The 16,053-nt window shown below is 39.9% G+C and overlaps 1 protein-coding gene across 2 annotated transcripts in view; it reads left to right on the top strand.

Annotated features, from left to right (window-relative positions):
- Nucleotides 1–16,053, top strand: part of LOC110531254 (copine-9-like) — a 77,794-nt gene that overhangs the window by 40,139 nt on the left and 21,602 nt on the right. For both annotated transcript variants that reach the window (XM_036988821.1, XM_036988822.1), the window contains exon 8: nt 5,411–5,474. In XM_036988821.1, coding sequence (XP_036844716.1) covers nt 5,411–5,474 — 64 coding nt within the window. The remainder of the gene's footprint in view (nt 1–5,410; nt 5,475–16,053) is intronic.

The raw sequence follows: 16,053 nt of genomic DNA, 5'->3' as shown, positions 1-16,053 counted from the left end.
TCCTATGAAGATGCCATGTTGAAAGTCACTGAGCTATTCAGTGAGGTCATTCTACTGCCAATGTTTGTCAATGAAGATTGCATGGCTGTGTGCTCAATTGTATACACCTGTCAGCAATGGGCGTGGCTGAAATAGCCAAATCCACTAAATTTGAATAGTGTAGCTTGCGAGCTAGCTCATAAAACTAGCCAAGTGAGCTGTGTTTTTCCTTGCATGCGATTGGCTGTGTTCTTTGGGGCGGCACACAGCCTGGGAGACAGAATTGCCTGTCAGGCATCGTTCAGGGCTTAAATGCCCCACGACGGCATTGCGATCACATGGCTCCTTGATGATGTGGTTATCGTGCATCTGAATAAATGAATGGATTGTACTTTCGACCAAACAACTATTGTTATGTAGTGATCATGAGAAATACTGTAAGTCGTGATCTCGACATAACAATGCACTTGTATTTATTTATTCATATGTCCTCTCTGGTCTTCCGTAGTAATAGGTTGTATTTATTTATTCATATGTCCTCTCTGGTCTTCCGTAGTAATAGGTTGTATTTATTTATTCATATGTCCTCTCTGGTCTTCCGTAGTAATAGGTTGTATTTATTTATTCATATGTCCTCTCTGGTCTTCCGTAGTAATAGGTTGTATTTATTTATTCATATGTCCTCTTTGGTCTTCCGTAGTAATAGGTTGTATTTATTTATTCATATGTCCTCTCTGGTCTTCCGTAGTAATAGGTTGTATTTATTTATTCAAATGTCCTCTCTGGTCTTCCGTAGTAATAGGTTGTATTTATTTATTCATATGTCCTCTCTGGTCTTCCGTAGTAATAGGTTGTATTTATTTATTCATATGTCCTCTCTGGTCTTCCGTAGTAATAGGTTGTATTTATTTATTCATATGTCCTCTCTGGTCTTCCGTAGTAATAGGTTGTATTTATATATTCATATGTCCTCTCTGGTCTTCCGTAGTAATAGGTTGTATTTATTTATTCATATGTCCTCTCTGGTCTTCCGTAATAATAGGTTGCCTACCTGTTGCTACTCTTGCCATTCCATTTGCCTTCAGACTGGGGATGGGAGTGACAGGGAGGAGGTTATGTTTCTGAAGGACATTCTCTCCCAGGTCTAATCACATTGAGACGTGGTGGGCCTTTAGCTAACAGGATTTCTGCCCCGGGGCTCTGTTGTCTGCTATGACATAGTTAGACGATGTGTCCTGTTTTCTGCTGCTGCTGCTGCTGCTATGATTTCCGTTACCAAGGAAACTTACGGTCATTTGTTATTTCCTCCTCATATCCAGATACCATCAGGATGGTGGAGACAGAACGCTCTGTTTTTCACTAAATGTTCTATTTCCTCCACAATTTACTGCCCTTACTCACCATGTGTTATACAGTGCCTTCAGAAATTATGTATACCTCTTGACTTATTCTACATTTTGTTTTGTTACAGAGTTCTAACTGGATTAAATAGATGTTTTTTCTCACCCATCTACACACAAATGTTTACAAATACATTGAAAATTAAATACAGAAATATATTTTTTGTGTACAATATTTTCCCATTATTCTTTTTAAAATTCTTCAAACTCTGTCATGTTGATTGTTATTCATTGCTAGACAGCCATTTGCAAGTCTTGCCATAGATTTTCAAGCGGATTTAAGTCAAACTGTAACTAGGCCACTCAGGAACATTCAATATCATCTTGGTAAGCAACCCCAGTATAGATTTGGCCTTGTGTTTTTAGGTTATTGTCCTGCTGAAAGGAACATTTTGTCTCCCAGTGTCTTTTGGAAAGCAGACTGAACCAGGCTTCCTCTAAGATTTTGCTTGTGGTGTGTATTTGTGGATGCCTATGATTCCCGGGAAGCCAGGCTTCCCCAAAATATGTTCCAAAAAATGAAAAATACATAATTTCATTACTCTCTCTGTGTTTTATAATTTTCCTGCAATTCGCAAGAGGTTGAATGTAGCTCACCAGAGAGCGAAACAGCGCCCCTCAGGGCTAGATGAGTTACACATATAGAGACTATCGGATGCTGTCTGGTCAAAAAGAGTATGACATTGTTGCCGCCCGTCTTATTGAATGCAAGGGAAGCCAGCCAGCGAGCATTTGGCCTCCCTTGATACATTTTTAAAATTAAATAATAGCCAATCTGCGTTGAGCTGAACTGTGATTATTTTAGCCAGGTAGCCTATTACAGCAAAAACATAGATCGTTTCGTCAACATGAAGGAGAGTAGGATGGCATTGGCGTTTCCCTACAAGTAGGGTGAGTCAATATGTTTTCTATAGTACCTGCACGAACGCACACACACACAGAGACACACACACACACAGACACACAAAGACACGCACAGACAGACACAGTGAAATCATAACCATGGACAGCCAAATCATATTTAGCTTACGTTGGTTGGACTAAATTGTTTTTGGTGTCTTAGTTGTCGCTGAATTAGACTAAGCAGAGGTGATTTGATGATGTTGAAATGGTGTTGAAATAGTGGAGGCAGAGCCTGTTGTCTTTGTGACTTGTGGTAACTCTCCCTGGGTCTAAATCATAGTTGATAATTAGTCCAAAAAATCAAAACGTTAACTTGCTTGACCATGCTGTAGGTCATGTAACTGTTTGTTACATGCAATATGCTTTGTGGACTTCACTGGACAGAGGTTGCTCTCTGGTTTAGGCCTATATATCACGGTCGCAAGGCATATGAACTAACAGGTTATAGAGCAAACAATGCAATTATCACATAGGTTGTAATATGGCTTTTTTTTCTGGCTTGACTGACACTGATAATACCCACACATCGCTGCTGCTATGTTTATAGCTATATTCCATTTAATTTTGTCCTAAAAAAAATTCCCTCATCCTTGCCAATGACAAGCATACCCATACATGATGCAGCCACCACCATGCTTGAAAACAATCAGTAATGTGTTGGATTTGCCCCAAACATAACACTTTGTATTCAGGACAAGAAGTTAATTTCTTTGCCACATTTTTTGCAGTATTCCTTTAAGTGCCTTGTTGCAAACAGGATGCATGTTTTTGAATATTTTAAATCTATGCTTGAGATTCACTACTCAATTGAGGAACCTTACAGATAATTGCATCTGTGGGGTACAAAGATGGGGTAGTCATTTTAAAATCATATTAACCACTGTTGTTGAACACGGAACGAGTCCATGCAACTTATTATGCGATTTGTCAAGCACATTGTTACTGTTGAACTTATTTATGCTTGCCATAATAAAGGGGTTGAATACTTATTGACTCAAGATATTTCAGCTTTATATTTGTTATTCATAAAAAGAAAGTACTAACAAAATTCTAATTTGACATTTTGGGGTATTGAGTGTAGATCAGTGACACAAAATTTCAATTTTATACATTTGAAATTCAGGCTGTAACACAACAACGTTTGGAAAAATGAAAAAGAGGTGTGAATACTTTCTGAAGGCACTGTATAACACCTCATAGTTAAAACAGAGGTTTGTAATTATAATGAGGGGTGTCCATTGTCGGTCAGAATTGCAGACTGGAATAGTATTGCACTGTGTCACCTCTTTAACTCAGTGAGGACTCTCTGAGATTGTACATGGTTAGATTAGACAGAGATGTGGTGAGAGGATGAGCTGCACCAGGGGAGAGTCTCAATAGCATTTCCTTAATTCCTCTCATCCTTCTCAAAATCCATTTGATGAGAAAGTCAGAGGTCCCTACTAATGACTGGAGGAGAGGAGTGGAAAGCTGTGGAGTGAGATGCAGCTAGCCCAGAGTGACCCAGGTTTATTCAGCAGTCCACCTCCACTGCACAGTAATTGACCAGCTTGCAGGGTTGACCTTGCAAGCCCCTAACTGTCGCATAGCCTCTCGCTTATCTTCTCTCACACGCTTTCATGCTTCATCCCATTCTTACACTTCTCTCCTCTCATCTGCTCTGGCTTTCATTATCCTCGCTCTCATTCACTTGGTGAATCCACTAGGTTGAATGGAAGTAAAAAACAAAGCATTAACCTTGATGTGATGGCAACTTCATTAAAGCAGAACAAAAAAGAAAATACAGCTGTGTGAATGTGCTATGCAGTATGGGTCGAATGCAGTCAGACTTTTCATCCCAGCGTATGGAATTAAAGTCTGAAGGAGTTCCTTCTAAACTCCCCTGTGGTATTTATGCTCCATACTGTCAACAAACAGTTTTGTTTAATAAGACCACGAGTCGGGCTTTTATCGCTCAATCTAATTCGTACTGATTGATAAAAAAGATCATCCATAGGCACTTTTGATAGACTTAAAACAGCTGCAAATGATTGAGATATTAAACTGTCACCAACAAAAACTTAAACAATTGGCCTATAGAAAATGGCATTCATTTTCACATGCAAATAGCACAGTATAGTGCTCAAAGCATGCCATTCCATGAGAGCAGCATTTATTTTCCAACTCAACCTATGAGCCCAATCAATGCTCCGTGACCACAAAATGATAAACAACAGCGTAGGCTAATAAGTTTTTCGTTTTTGGGTTATGCTCAGGTAAAACAATTTGGCTAATCTATACTGAACGAAAATATAAACACCATGTCAAGTGTTAGTCCTATGTTTCATGACCTGAAATAAAATGCCCCAGACCTGCTGTTTTCGACTCTCTCTCTCTCTACCGCACTTGCTGTCTCGAATTCTGAATTCTCAGCTATGAAAAGCCAACTGACATTTACTGCTGAGGTGCTCACCTTTTGCACCCTCTACAACCACTGTGATTATTATTATTTGACCCTGCTGGTCATCTATGAACACCTTTTGCCACTGTTATACTCTCCACCCGACACAGCCAGAAGAGGACTGGCCACCCATCAGCGTGTTCTAGTTCTCGCCAATATCCAGCAACTTCGCACAGCCATTGGAGAGGAGTGGGACAACATTCCACAGGCCACAATCAACAGCCTGATCATCTCTTTGCAAAGGGGATGTGCCTATTCTTGAAGACCGAGGGTTATTAAATGCATTGGGAATGAGTGAAAATCTGCCAGACTTTTATTTTATTTTATGTAAAGATATAGCCTAAACATATTATTATCTGTAGCAGAAGGCAATGGGTTAGAATCAGCCTACCATAGCCTACCATAACCAACCCATAAAATACAATGAAAAATCCATTTATGGCCGGCTATGTAAACTCTAACATTGATTTACCTGCAGTAGATGTTGTTCAAATGGTAATATAAATGTTTGTCTTCTTCTAATGCCACTTAGGGGGTAGTAATCTAAAAATAACGGAAAGGTATGCCTGTGACTATACGACTATGTATGGTAATGTCATTCATATTTAAACATCTCTTTCTGTCTCTCTCTCTCTCTCTGTTTCCATCACTCTCTCTCTCCCTCTCCTTCTCTTTCTCTCTTTTACAGTGGGATTCCTGGGAAGAAGTTAGGGGCCATTATCTTCACGGCGGAGGAGCTCAGTAACTGTAGGGTCAGTATCTGACATGTCACCTATTCCCCTCTGAGCCGGAGGACACGAGTCAGCCAATGTTTCAGCCATTGTTGTGGAGAAGCGTGCCAGTAAACCCCACCTCAAGAAGCATTATATGGATCTATAATGTCTAAGATACTTCTTCTGTATCTCGTTGCCATTCACATACTGTAGTTGACTTTCAGGAGGGTGGCAAACTCTTTTTTTATTTTTTATTATTATTTTTTATCCCGTCTATTTATATTTTCTATATTTTCAAAATTGGCTCGCTGTTCCCTCTTCTGTTAAATGTTTCACTTCGTCATTTGAACATTTTCCTTTGTAGTGCTCCCCTCGACACACACACACACACACACACACACACACACACACACACACACACACACACACACACACGCAACTATCCCCAACTCCCCTGTCTAAACCCTCCAGTATTAATAAGATTCCTTAATTCCTAACTCTGAGCATCTCATCCATTTGGTGACAAGTTTTAGATTTTTATTAGTATACCCATTAGCTGACACCAATAGCGAAAGCTAACCCTACATGCTAACCACCCATTAGCTGACACCAATAGCGAAAGCTAACCCTACAAGCTAACCACCCATTAGCTGACACCAATAGCGAAAGCTAACCTTACATGCGTCCGACACATAATGAAAAATACGTTACAGACAAAATACTTCACAATGAATTCACATACATTTAAAAACATTGTGTGTGTGTCATCAGTTACACATACAGTACCAGTCATTCAAGGGTTTTTCTTTATTTTTACTATTTTCTACATTATAGAATAATAGTGGACATCAAAACTATGAAGACATCAAAACAATGAAATAATAATGGAATAATGTCATAACCAAAAAGGTGTTAAACAAATCAAAACATATTTTATATTTGAGATTCTTCAAAGTAGCCACCCATTGCCTTGATGACAGCTTTGCATACTCTTGGCATTCTCTCAACCAGCTTCATGAGGTAGTCACCTGGAATGCATTTCAATTAACAGTTAAAAGTTCATTTGTGGAATTTCCTTAATGTGTTTGAGCCAATCAGTTGTGTTGTAACAAGGTATGGGTGGTATACGAAGAAAGCCCTATTTGGTAAAAGACCAAGTCCATATTATTGCAAGAACAACGCAAATAAGCAAAGAGAAATGACAGTCCATCATTACCTTAACTTCTTGACACACCCATCACGTTAGCGGGATCATTTTCATCAACATCCGCTGAATTGCACAGCGCCAAATTCAAATTAAATTACTAAAAATATTTAATTTTCATGAAATCACAAGTGCAATATAGCAAAACACAGCTTAGCTTGTTGTTAATCCACCTGGCGTGTCAGATTTCAATAAAGCTTTTCGGCATAACAAGCGTTTATGTAAGAACATCTCTCTCAGTAAACAAAATATTACAAACCGCTAGCAGCCAAGTAGATTGGTCACGAAAGTCAGAAAAGCAATAAATTAAATTGCTTACCTTTGATGATCTTCGGATGTTTGCACTCATGAGACTCCCAGTTACACAATAAATGTTCCTTTTGTTCCATAAAGATTATTTTTATATCCAAAATACCTCCATTTGTTTGGCACGTTATGTTCAGAAATCCACAGGCTCGAGCTGTCACGACATCGCAGACACAAATTCCAAATAGTATCCGTAAAGTGCGTAGAAAGATGTCAAATGTTTTTTATAATCAATCCTCAGGTTGTTTTTACAATATATAATCCTTAATATGTCAACCGGAATGTAGCTTCTTCCATAGGCGAGAGAGAGAAAATGGCTGTTGCGCATGAAAAACTCTGCTGGCACCAGTTAGGAGTTAGGACGCGATGGGTTCTTTCTCGCTCATTTTTCAAAATAAAAGCCTGAAACTATGTCTAAACACTGTTCACAGCTGTAAGCCATAGGAAAAGGAATCTGGTTGATATCCCTTTAAATGGAGGCAAGGCATCCAATGGAACAGAGAGCTTTCAGGAAAAACAGCACTTCCTTGTTGGATTTTCATCAGGTTTTTACGTTTTTTAGCCAAAAAAACGAAAATACTGACCCCTACACTCAAGAAGTTTTCAGACATAAAGGTCAGTCAATCTGGAAAATTTCAAGAACTTTGAAAGTTTCTTCAAGTGCAGTCGCAAAAAAAACATCAAGCGCTATAATGAAACTGGCTCTCATGAGAACCGCCACAGGAAAGGAAGACCCAGAGTTACCTCTGCTGCAGAGGTTAAGTTCATTAGAGTTAACTGCTCCTCAGATTGCAGCCCAAATAAATGCTTCACAGAGTTCAAGTAACAGACACATCTCAACATCAACTGCTCAGAAGAGACTGCGTGAATCAGGCTTTCATGGTCTAATTGCTGCAAAGAAACCACTCCTAAAGGACACCAATAAGAAGAGACTTGCTTGGGCCAAGAAACATGAGCAATGGACATTAGACCATTGGAAATGTATCCTTTTGGTTTGATGAATCCTGTCCAAATTTGAGATTTTTGGTTCCAACTGCTGTGTCTTGGTGAGACGCAGAGTAGGTGAATGGAGAATCTCTGCATGTGTGGTTCCCACTGTGAAGCATGGAGGAGGAGGTGTGACGATGTGGGGTTTTTGCTGGTCACACTCAGTAATTTATTTAGAATTCAAGGTCACTTAACCAGCATGGCTACCACAGCATTCTGCAGCGATACGCCATCCCATCTGGTTTGAGCATAGTGGAACTGTCATTTGTTTTTAAACAGGACAATGACCCAAAACACACCTCCAGGATGTATAAGAGCTATTTGACCAAGGAGAGTGATGGAGTGCTGAGAGAATGTGCAAAGCTGTCAAGGCAAAGAGTGGCTACTTTGAAGAATCTAAAATATATTTTGATTTAACACTTTTTTTTGATACTACATGATTCCATATGTGTTATTTCATAGTTTTAATGTCTTCACTATTATTCTACAATGTAGAAAATAGTACAAAAAAAAAAACTTGAATGAGTAAGTGTGACCAAACAGACTGGTACTGTACATGTCAGTACATACACACAACAAGTAGGTCACATGGAGAAGAGGCGGTGTGCCATGAGATGTCGCTTCTTCTTTGTTTTTTAAAACCAGGTTTGCTGTTCACTTGAGCATAAAGATGGAAGGGAGTTCCATGCAATAATGGCTCTGTATAATACTGTACGTTTCCTTGAATTTGTTCTGGACCTGGGGACTATGGGGAAAAAAACCCTCTGTTGCCATGTCTGGTGGGGTAATTGTGTGTTTCAGTGCTGTGTGTAATTTGGCTATGGAAACAATTTGGAATTTCCTATACATTGTTGCTTATAAAAACAAGAAGTGATGCAGTCAGTCTTTCCTCAACTCTTAGACAAGAGAGTCTCTCAACAATGTATAGGAAATGCATAATATTGATATTAGCCCTCTGATTACAATGAAGAGCAAGACCGCTCTGTTCTGGGCCAGCTGCATCTTAACTAGGTATTTTTTTGCAGTACCTGACCATATCACTGGACAATAATCAAGATAAGATACAATTATAGCCTGCAAGACTTGCTTTGTGGAGTGTGGTGTCAAAAAAGCAGAGCATCTCTTTATCGCGGACAGCACTCTCCCTATCTTTACAACCATTGAATCAATATATATAAATATATAAATAAAGGTTTTAAATATATATATATATACAGTGCCTTGCGAAAGTATTCGGCCCCCTTGAACTTTGCGACCTTTTGCCACATTTCAGGCTTCAAACATAAAGATATAAAACTGTATTTTTTTGTGAAGAATCAACAACAAGTGGGACACAATCATGAAGTGGAACGACATTTATTGGATATTTCAATTTTTTTTATCAAATCAAAAACTGAAAAATTGGGCGTGCAAAATTATTCAGCTCCCTTAAGTTAATACTTTGTAGCGCCAACTTCTGCTGCGATTACAGCTGTAAGTCGCTTGGGGTATGTCTCTATCAGTTTTGCTCATTGAGAGACTGAATTTTTTTCCCATTCCATTGTAGATTTTGCTTTATGTTTTGGATCATTGTCTTGTTGGAAGACAAATCTCCGTCCCAGTCTCAGGTCTTTTGCAGACTCCATCAGGTTTTCTTCCAGAATGGTCCTGTATTTGGCTCCATCCATCTTCCCATCAATTTTAACCATCTTCCCTGTCCCTGCTGGAAAAAAAGCAGGCCCAAACCATGATGCTGCCACCACCATGTTTGACAGTGGGGATGGTGTGTTCAGAGTGATGAGCTGTGTTGCTTTTACGCCAAACATAACGTTTTGCATTGTTGCCAAAAAGTTCAATTTTGGTTTCATCTGACCAGAGCACCTTCTTCCACATGTTTGGTGTGTCTCCAAGGTGGCTTGTGGCAAACTTTAAACTACACTTTTTATGGATATCTTTAAGAATTGGCTTTCTTCTTGCCACTCTTCCATAAAGGCCAGATTTGTGCAATATACGACAGATTGTTGTCCTATGGACAGAGTCTCCCACCTCAGCTGTAGATCTCTGCAGTTCATCCAGAGTGATCATGGGCCTCTTGGCTGCATCTCTGATCAGTCTTCTCCTTGTATGAGCTGAAAGTTTAGAGGGACGGCCAGGTCTTGGTAGATTTGCAGTGGTCTGATACTCCTTCCATTTCAATATTATCGCTTGCACAGTGCTCCTTGGGATGTTTAAAGCTTGGGAAATCTTTTTGTATCCAAATCCGGCTTTAAACTTCTTCACAACAGTATCTCGGACCTGCCTGGTGTGTTCCTTGTTCTTCATGATGCTCTCTGCGCTTTTAACGGACCTCTGAGACTATCACAGTGCAGGTGCATTTATACGGAGACTTGATTACACACAGGTGGATTGTATTTATCATCATTAGTCATTTTGGTCAACATTGGATCATTCAGAGATCCTCACTGAACTTCTGGAGAGAGTTTGCTGCACTGAAAGTAAAGGGGCTGAATAATTTTGCACGCCCAATTTTTCAGTTTTTGATTTGTTAAAAAAGTTTGAAATATCCAATAAATGTCATTCCACTTCATGATTGTGTCCCACTTGTTGTTGATTCTTCACAAAAAATACCGTTTTATATCTTTATGTTTGAAGCCTGAAATGTGGCAAAAGGTCGCAAAGTTCAAGGGGGCCGAATACTTTCGCAAGGCACTGTATATATATTGACCATGACAGCTTACAATCTAAGGTAACACCAAGTAATTTAGTCTCCTCAACTTGCTCAAGAGCCATACCATTCACAGATTCAGCTGAGGTCTAGGACTTAGGGAATGATTTGTACCAAATACAAATATCTTCGTTTTTGAGATATAAACCCTACATGTTCTATTAGATAATAGCCATATCGTGGATTCACGGCTGAAGTTGAAAGCCATAACACTTAAGGTTTTTCAACAATAAGTTATGGTCAATAATATCAAGTTTTGCACTGAAATCGACAGTACAATCTTCTTAGTATACATTTATTTTAACCAATCATCAGTCATTTGTGTCAATGCAGTACATGTTGAGTGCCCTTCTATAAGCATGCTGAAAGTCTGTTCATTTGTTTACAGAGAAATAGCATTGTATTTGGTCAAACACAATTTTTCCCAACAGTTTACTAAGAGCTAGCAGCAAGCTGATAGGTCGGCTGTTAGAACCAGTAAAGGCTGCTTTACAATTCTTGGGTTGCGGAATGACTTTGGCTTCCCTCCAGACCTGAGGACTAACGCATTCCTCTTAGATTTAAAGATATGACAGATAGGAGTGGCCATAGTCAGCTACCATCCTCTGTAGATTTCCATCTAAGTTGTCAATGCCAGGAGGTTTGTCATTATCGATCGATAACAATAATCGACTCACTGCTCATTGTTGGTATTTCCTGCCTAGGTTTGACCTTGGCTTCATAATACAGCTTCTTCTTGTTTTTGTTGAGTTTAGTCATATAATTTCAACATTTGCATTAAGTCAGCCAGTCAGAGGTGCAGCCAGACTTATTATCAGACAGACAGACAGACAGACAGACAGACAGACAGACAGACAGACAGACAGACAGACAGACAGACAGACAGACAGACAGACAGACAGACAGACAGACAGACAGACAGACAGACAGACAGACAGACAGACAGACAGACAGACAGACAGACAGACAGACAGACAGACAGACAGACAGACAGTTTAGAAATGTAGAGGAGCGTGGGCGGAGCTCACTACTCTGTCAGTGAGAAACTGGCTGCTAAGGGATTTCCCATGATGCCCTCTCTTGCTGTCAGACCCCTCTGCCTCTGCTCATTACGGTGGCTCCACACGTCATGCTTCAGTCCCGTTGCATCTCCCCAGGGACCTGTCCTACTCCCCAAAACAGAGCAGTGTACCGATCAACGCATGCACCACCACCGACAGACCATAAACAGCCATACATATTGATGAGCCTCAAGCTAAATAAATAGTCTCCATGCAATGTGATTAATTCTGTACACTCTTAGAAGAAAAGGTTTCTTATAGAAACAAGTAAGGGTTCCATCTCTTGTTTCATAAATGGAACCCCTAAAGATTATATGTAGATCCCTTTTATACCTAGGGGTTGTTCTTGACTGAACATGAATGGTTGCATATAGAACCCTGCATGGTGCCATTTATGAATTGTGGCTACTACTATTAAATAGTAATACTTTGAGCTAAGAACATAATTGAATAAACAATTGAATAATGGACAAAATAATACCAGCATCGTTTTTAGAATGTATTATTATATTATGCAAACATACAGTAGTTTAGAAATATGAACTGGTGGCCAGGGAGGCATCTCTTTGTTTGAATGATAACCTACGTCAACACTGGCTTACTTCTTTACAATACAATATACTGCCCATTAGTTACAGTGAACAACAAAATTGTGTCTTCTGCTCTCAACCCCTCCTGACAGCAGACCTCACACAAACAGTTGGATTCGAACTTGCCACCTTTTGGCCATAGGTCCAACTCCTGCTACAGGTCCAACTGCTAAGCTGTTGGACTACCTGCTTGACTGGTTCCAGATAATGAGAAAAAAGAAGCGATAGATAGCATGAGTTAATCTGCCAAAATGAAGACAAAATGCTATGCAGACATTTAATTATTATGTTTAGAAGAACAACTTACATGTAGTCGTTGTCAGCAGCAGCCGAAAGAAATCCTCTGATAGTTACTATAGATGGTGTGTTAAAAGTCATGTAATGATTAACTAGGTTATTGGATCAGACTTATTATAGGTTATTTATCATGTCATATATATACAAACCTCCTCTCAGTCTTCAAATGGCTTCATGAAACAGGCTAGTCCCCTCACCTGACTCCACAGTGAAATATTGAAATAAAAGGAAAAGTTAGCTAATTTCCAATGTCAGGCTGGGTCTGTAACTCTATCTGTCATATCACATCATAAAAAAATATATATTTGAAAGAGTTAGCTGGCTAGCTTGTAAAGTGGAAAATTAAAGTAGCCTTTTCTGTTTAGCTATGTAAGTTATTCTAATAATGTTTAAACTTTATTTATCTTGCCTTTAGTTTATCATATTATTTTGGCTTCGTGTATTTGAATAAAATAATACACTTTGCTGACCTTAAAGTGGAGATGACAGCATTTTAGCAACATGAAATCTTATTCAAATCTGTTCATAAACACCCCAGGATGAAATTACCCTTTTTTGTCGACATTTTCTCACAAGTGAGCACTTAGATGTGGTCATTTTCACATTTTCATTAATTCTAATAATGTTTGGGAATGACAAAGGCATTTGTGAAAATTCTATAGCAATTCTGAGTGGTAAAGCTGCTGCGCGTTTGGACCATTAATAGACACTGCCATAAAAAAACCTAATAAAAACGTATGTTTTGTCTAAGACATGGGCCAGTGCGCCATAGCCAATCAGAGCTACAATAGGCCTATGTGCACACACGGGCCTGCCCTCATTCACTTTGAACTGGACTGTGTGTTTCCAGGCAGTAGGCCCTGCCATCATTCATCTTGAACTGGACTGTGTGTTCCCAGGCAGTAGGCCCTGCCATCATTCACCTTGAACTGGACTGTGTGTTTCCAGGCAGTAGGCCCTGCCATCATTCACCTTGAACTGGACTGTGTGTTTCCAGGCAGTAGCCACAGCGCGACTTCAGATCATTACAACACATTCACCAAAAGCCACAACACCTGAATGGATTTCTGTAAATATGTAAATACCACAGGAGTCCACTTACATTTGGGAACTTTACATTCCTATTGATCAAACAATCATGAAAAGGTAGGCTCTCTCTCAGTTGCCTATGCACATCAACAACAACAAGATCAACAACTAATGTTAGCCAGAGCAAGATGAGCTAAAATCTAATGAGGGAATATTAGATAAACCCTCTCAAAATGTTTAAGCTAGTTTGCCGTCCAAATTGCACTGAAACAAAAGGGAATAGTAGGCTGCTTGTCCTTCTGCAGCTTGCCTGCCAATGTATGCTTGTCCCACCCACTTTTTAACAACTGAATGGGAACTTGCCTGCCCGCCCATGCCAAATACGCAAGCCAAGGGGTGTTAAACTCAATCAACGCACAGACCATATTGAAATAACACAATGAATTTGCAGGCCAGACAAACACTATTTAAAACATTTTAAAGGGGCAACTGGTAATTTGTTTTATTTGAAAATTCCCTTTTATAAAGTCCGCTGATGTACATGGGATGCTGTATTCAGCGTTTTTAACATATTAAAACAAAAGAAGAGATCAGTAATATTTGTCCAGCCTTTGCTGCTATGCTTGCAGATGTGCATAATATACTGCGACCCTAATCAAAAAGTATTTAGTAACTAACAAACGTTGCTGTAGGTTGTTGTAACATTTAAACGTAAAACATGTTTACATTTGTTTTGCACTGCATGGATTTTTTATTTCATTTTTTTCACCTTTATTTAACCAGGTAGGCTAGTTAAGAACAAGTTCTCATTTGCAACTGCGATCTGGCCAAGATAAAGCATAGTAATTCGACACATACAACAGCACAGAGTTACACATGGAATAAACAAAACATACAGTCAATAATACAGTAGAAAAAAAGAAAACAAAAAGTCTATATACAGTGAGTGAAAATGAGGTAAGATAAGGGAGTTAAGGCAATAAATAGGCCATGGTGGCAAAGTAATTACAATATAGCAATTAAACACTGGAATGGTAGATGTGCAGAAGATGAATGTGCAAGTAGAGATACTGGGGTGCAAAGGAGCAAGATAAATAAATAAATACTGAGGTAGATAGATGGGCTGTTTCCAGATGGGCTATGTACAGGTGCAGTGATCTGTGAGCCGCTCTGGCAGCTGGTGCTTAAAGCTAATGAGGGAGATATGGGTCTCCAGCTTCAGTGATTTTTGCAGTTCGTTCTAGTCATTGGCAGCAGAGAACTGGAAGGAAAGGCAACCAAAGGTGGAATTGGCTTTGGGGGTGACCAGTGAGATATACCTGCTGGAGCGCGTGCTACGAGTGGGTGCTGCTATGGTGACCAGTGAGCTGAGATAAGTCGGGGCTTTACCTAGCAGAGACTTGTAGATAACCTGTAGCCAGTGGGTTTGGCGACGAGTATGAAGCGAGGGCCAACCAACGAGAGCGTACAGGTCACAGTGGTGGGTAGTGTATGGGGCTTTGGTGACAAAACGGATGGCACTGTGATAGACTGCATCCAATTTGTTGAGTAGAGTGTTGGAGGCTATTTTGTAGATGACATCGCCGAAGTTGAGGATCGGTAGGATGGTCAGTTTTACGAGGGTATGTTTGGCAGCATGAGGGAAGGATGCTTTGTTGCGATATAGGAAGTGGAGATGCTTATTGTGAGTCTAAAAGGAGAGTTTACAGTCTTAACCAAAAACCTAGATATTAGTAGTTGTCCACATATTCTAAGTCAGAGCCGTCCGGAATAGTGATGCTGGATGGGCGGGCAGCTGCAGGCAGTGATCGATTTAAAAGCATGCATTTAGTGTTACTTGCATTTAAGAGCAGTTGGAGGCCACGAAAGGAGAGTTGTATTGCATTGAAGCTCGTCTGGAGGTTAGTTAACACAGTGTCCAAAGAGGGGCCAGAAGTATACAGAATGGTGTCGTCTGCGTAGAGGTGTATCAAATAATCACCAGCAGCAAGAGCGGCATCATTGATGTAAACAGAGAAGAGTCGGCCCGAGAATTTAACCCTATGGCACCCCCATAGAAACTGCCAGAGGTCCGGACACAGGCCCAATCTTTGGGAATCTCAGACGATACGAAAGAGAGGTTGAACAGGCTAGTAATAGGGGTTGCAACCATTTCTGCAGATAATTTTAGAAAGAGAGGGTCCAGATTGTCTAGCCCTGCTGATTTGTAGGGATCACCGGTGCCGTTGAATTCAGCATTGCTGTATGGTGCACTCAAAATATATTGTAGTTGAGTAGCCAGCCTAGGCTACTGCTCAAATGTCTTGTAGTTGAGTAGCCAGCCCAGGCTACTGCTCAAATGTCTTGTAGTTGAGTAGCCAGCCTAGGCTACTGCTCAAATGTCTTGTAGTTGAGTAGCCAGCCTAGGCTACTGCTCAAATGTCTTGTAGTTGAGTAGCCA

The sequence above is a fragment of the Oncorhynchus mykiss genome, chromosome 9, assembly GCF_013265735.2.
Source record: "Oncorhynchus mykiss isolate Arlee chromosome 9, USDA_OmykA_1.1, whole genome shotgun sequence".
NCBI classification, from domain to species: Eukaryota; Metazoa; Chordata; class Actinopteri; order Salmoniformes; family Salmonidae; genus Oncorhynchus; species Oncorhynchus mykiss.
The sequence above is the reverse complement of the archived record's forward strand: the minus strand, read 5'-3'. Positions and strand labels throughout refer to the sequence as shown.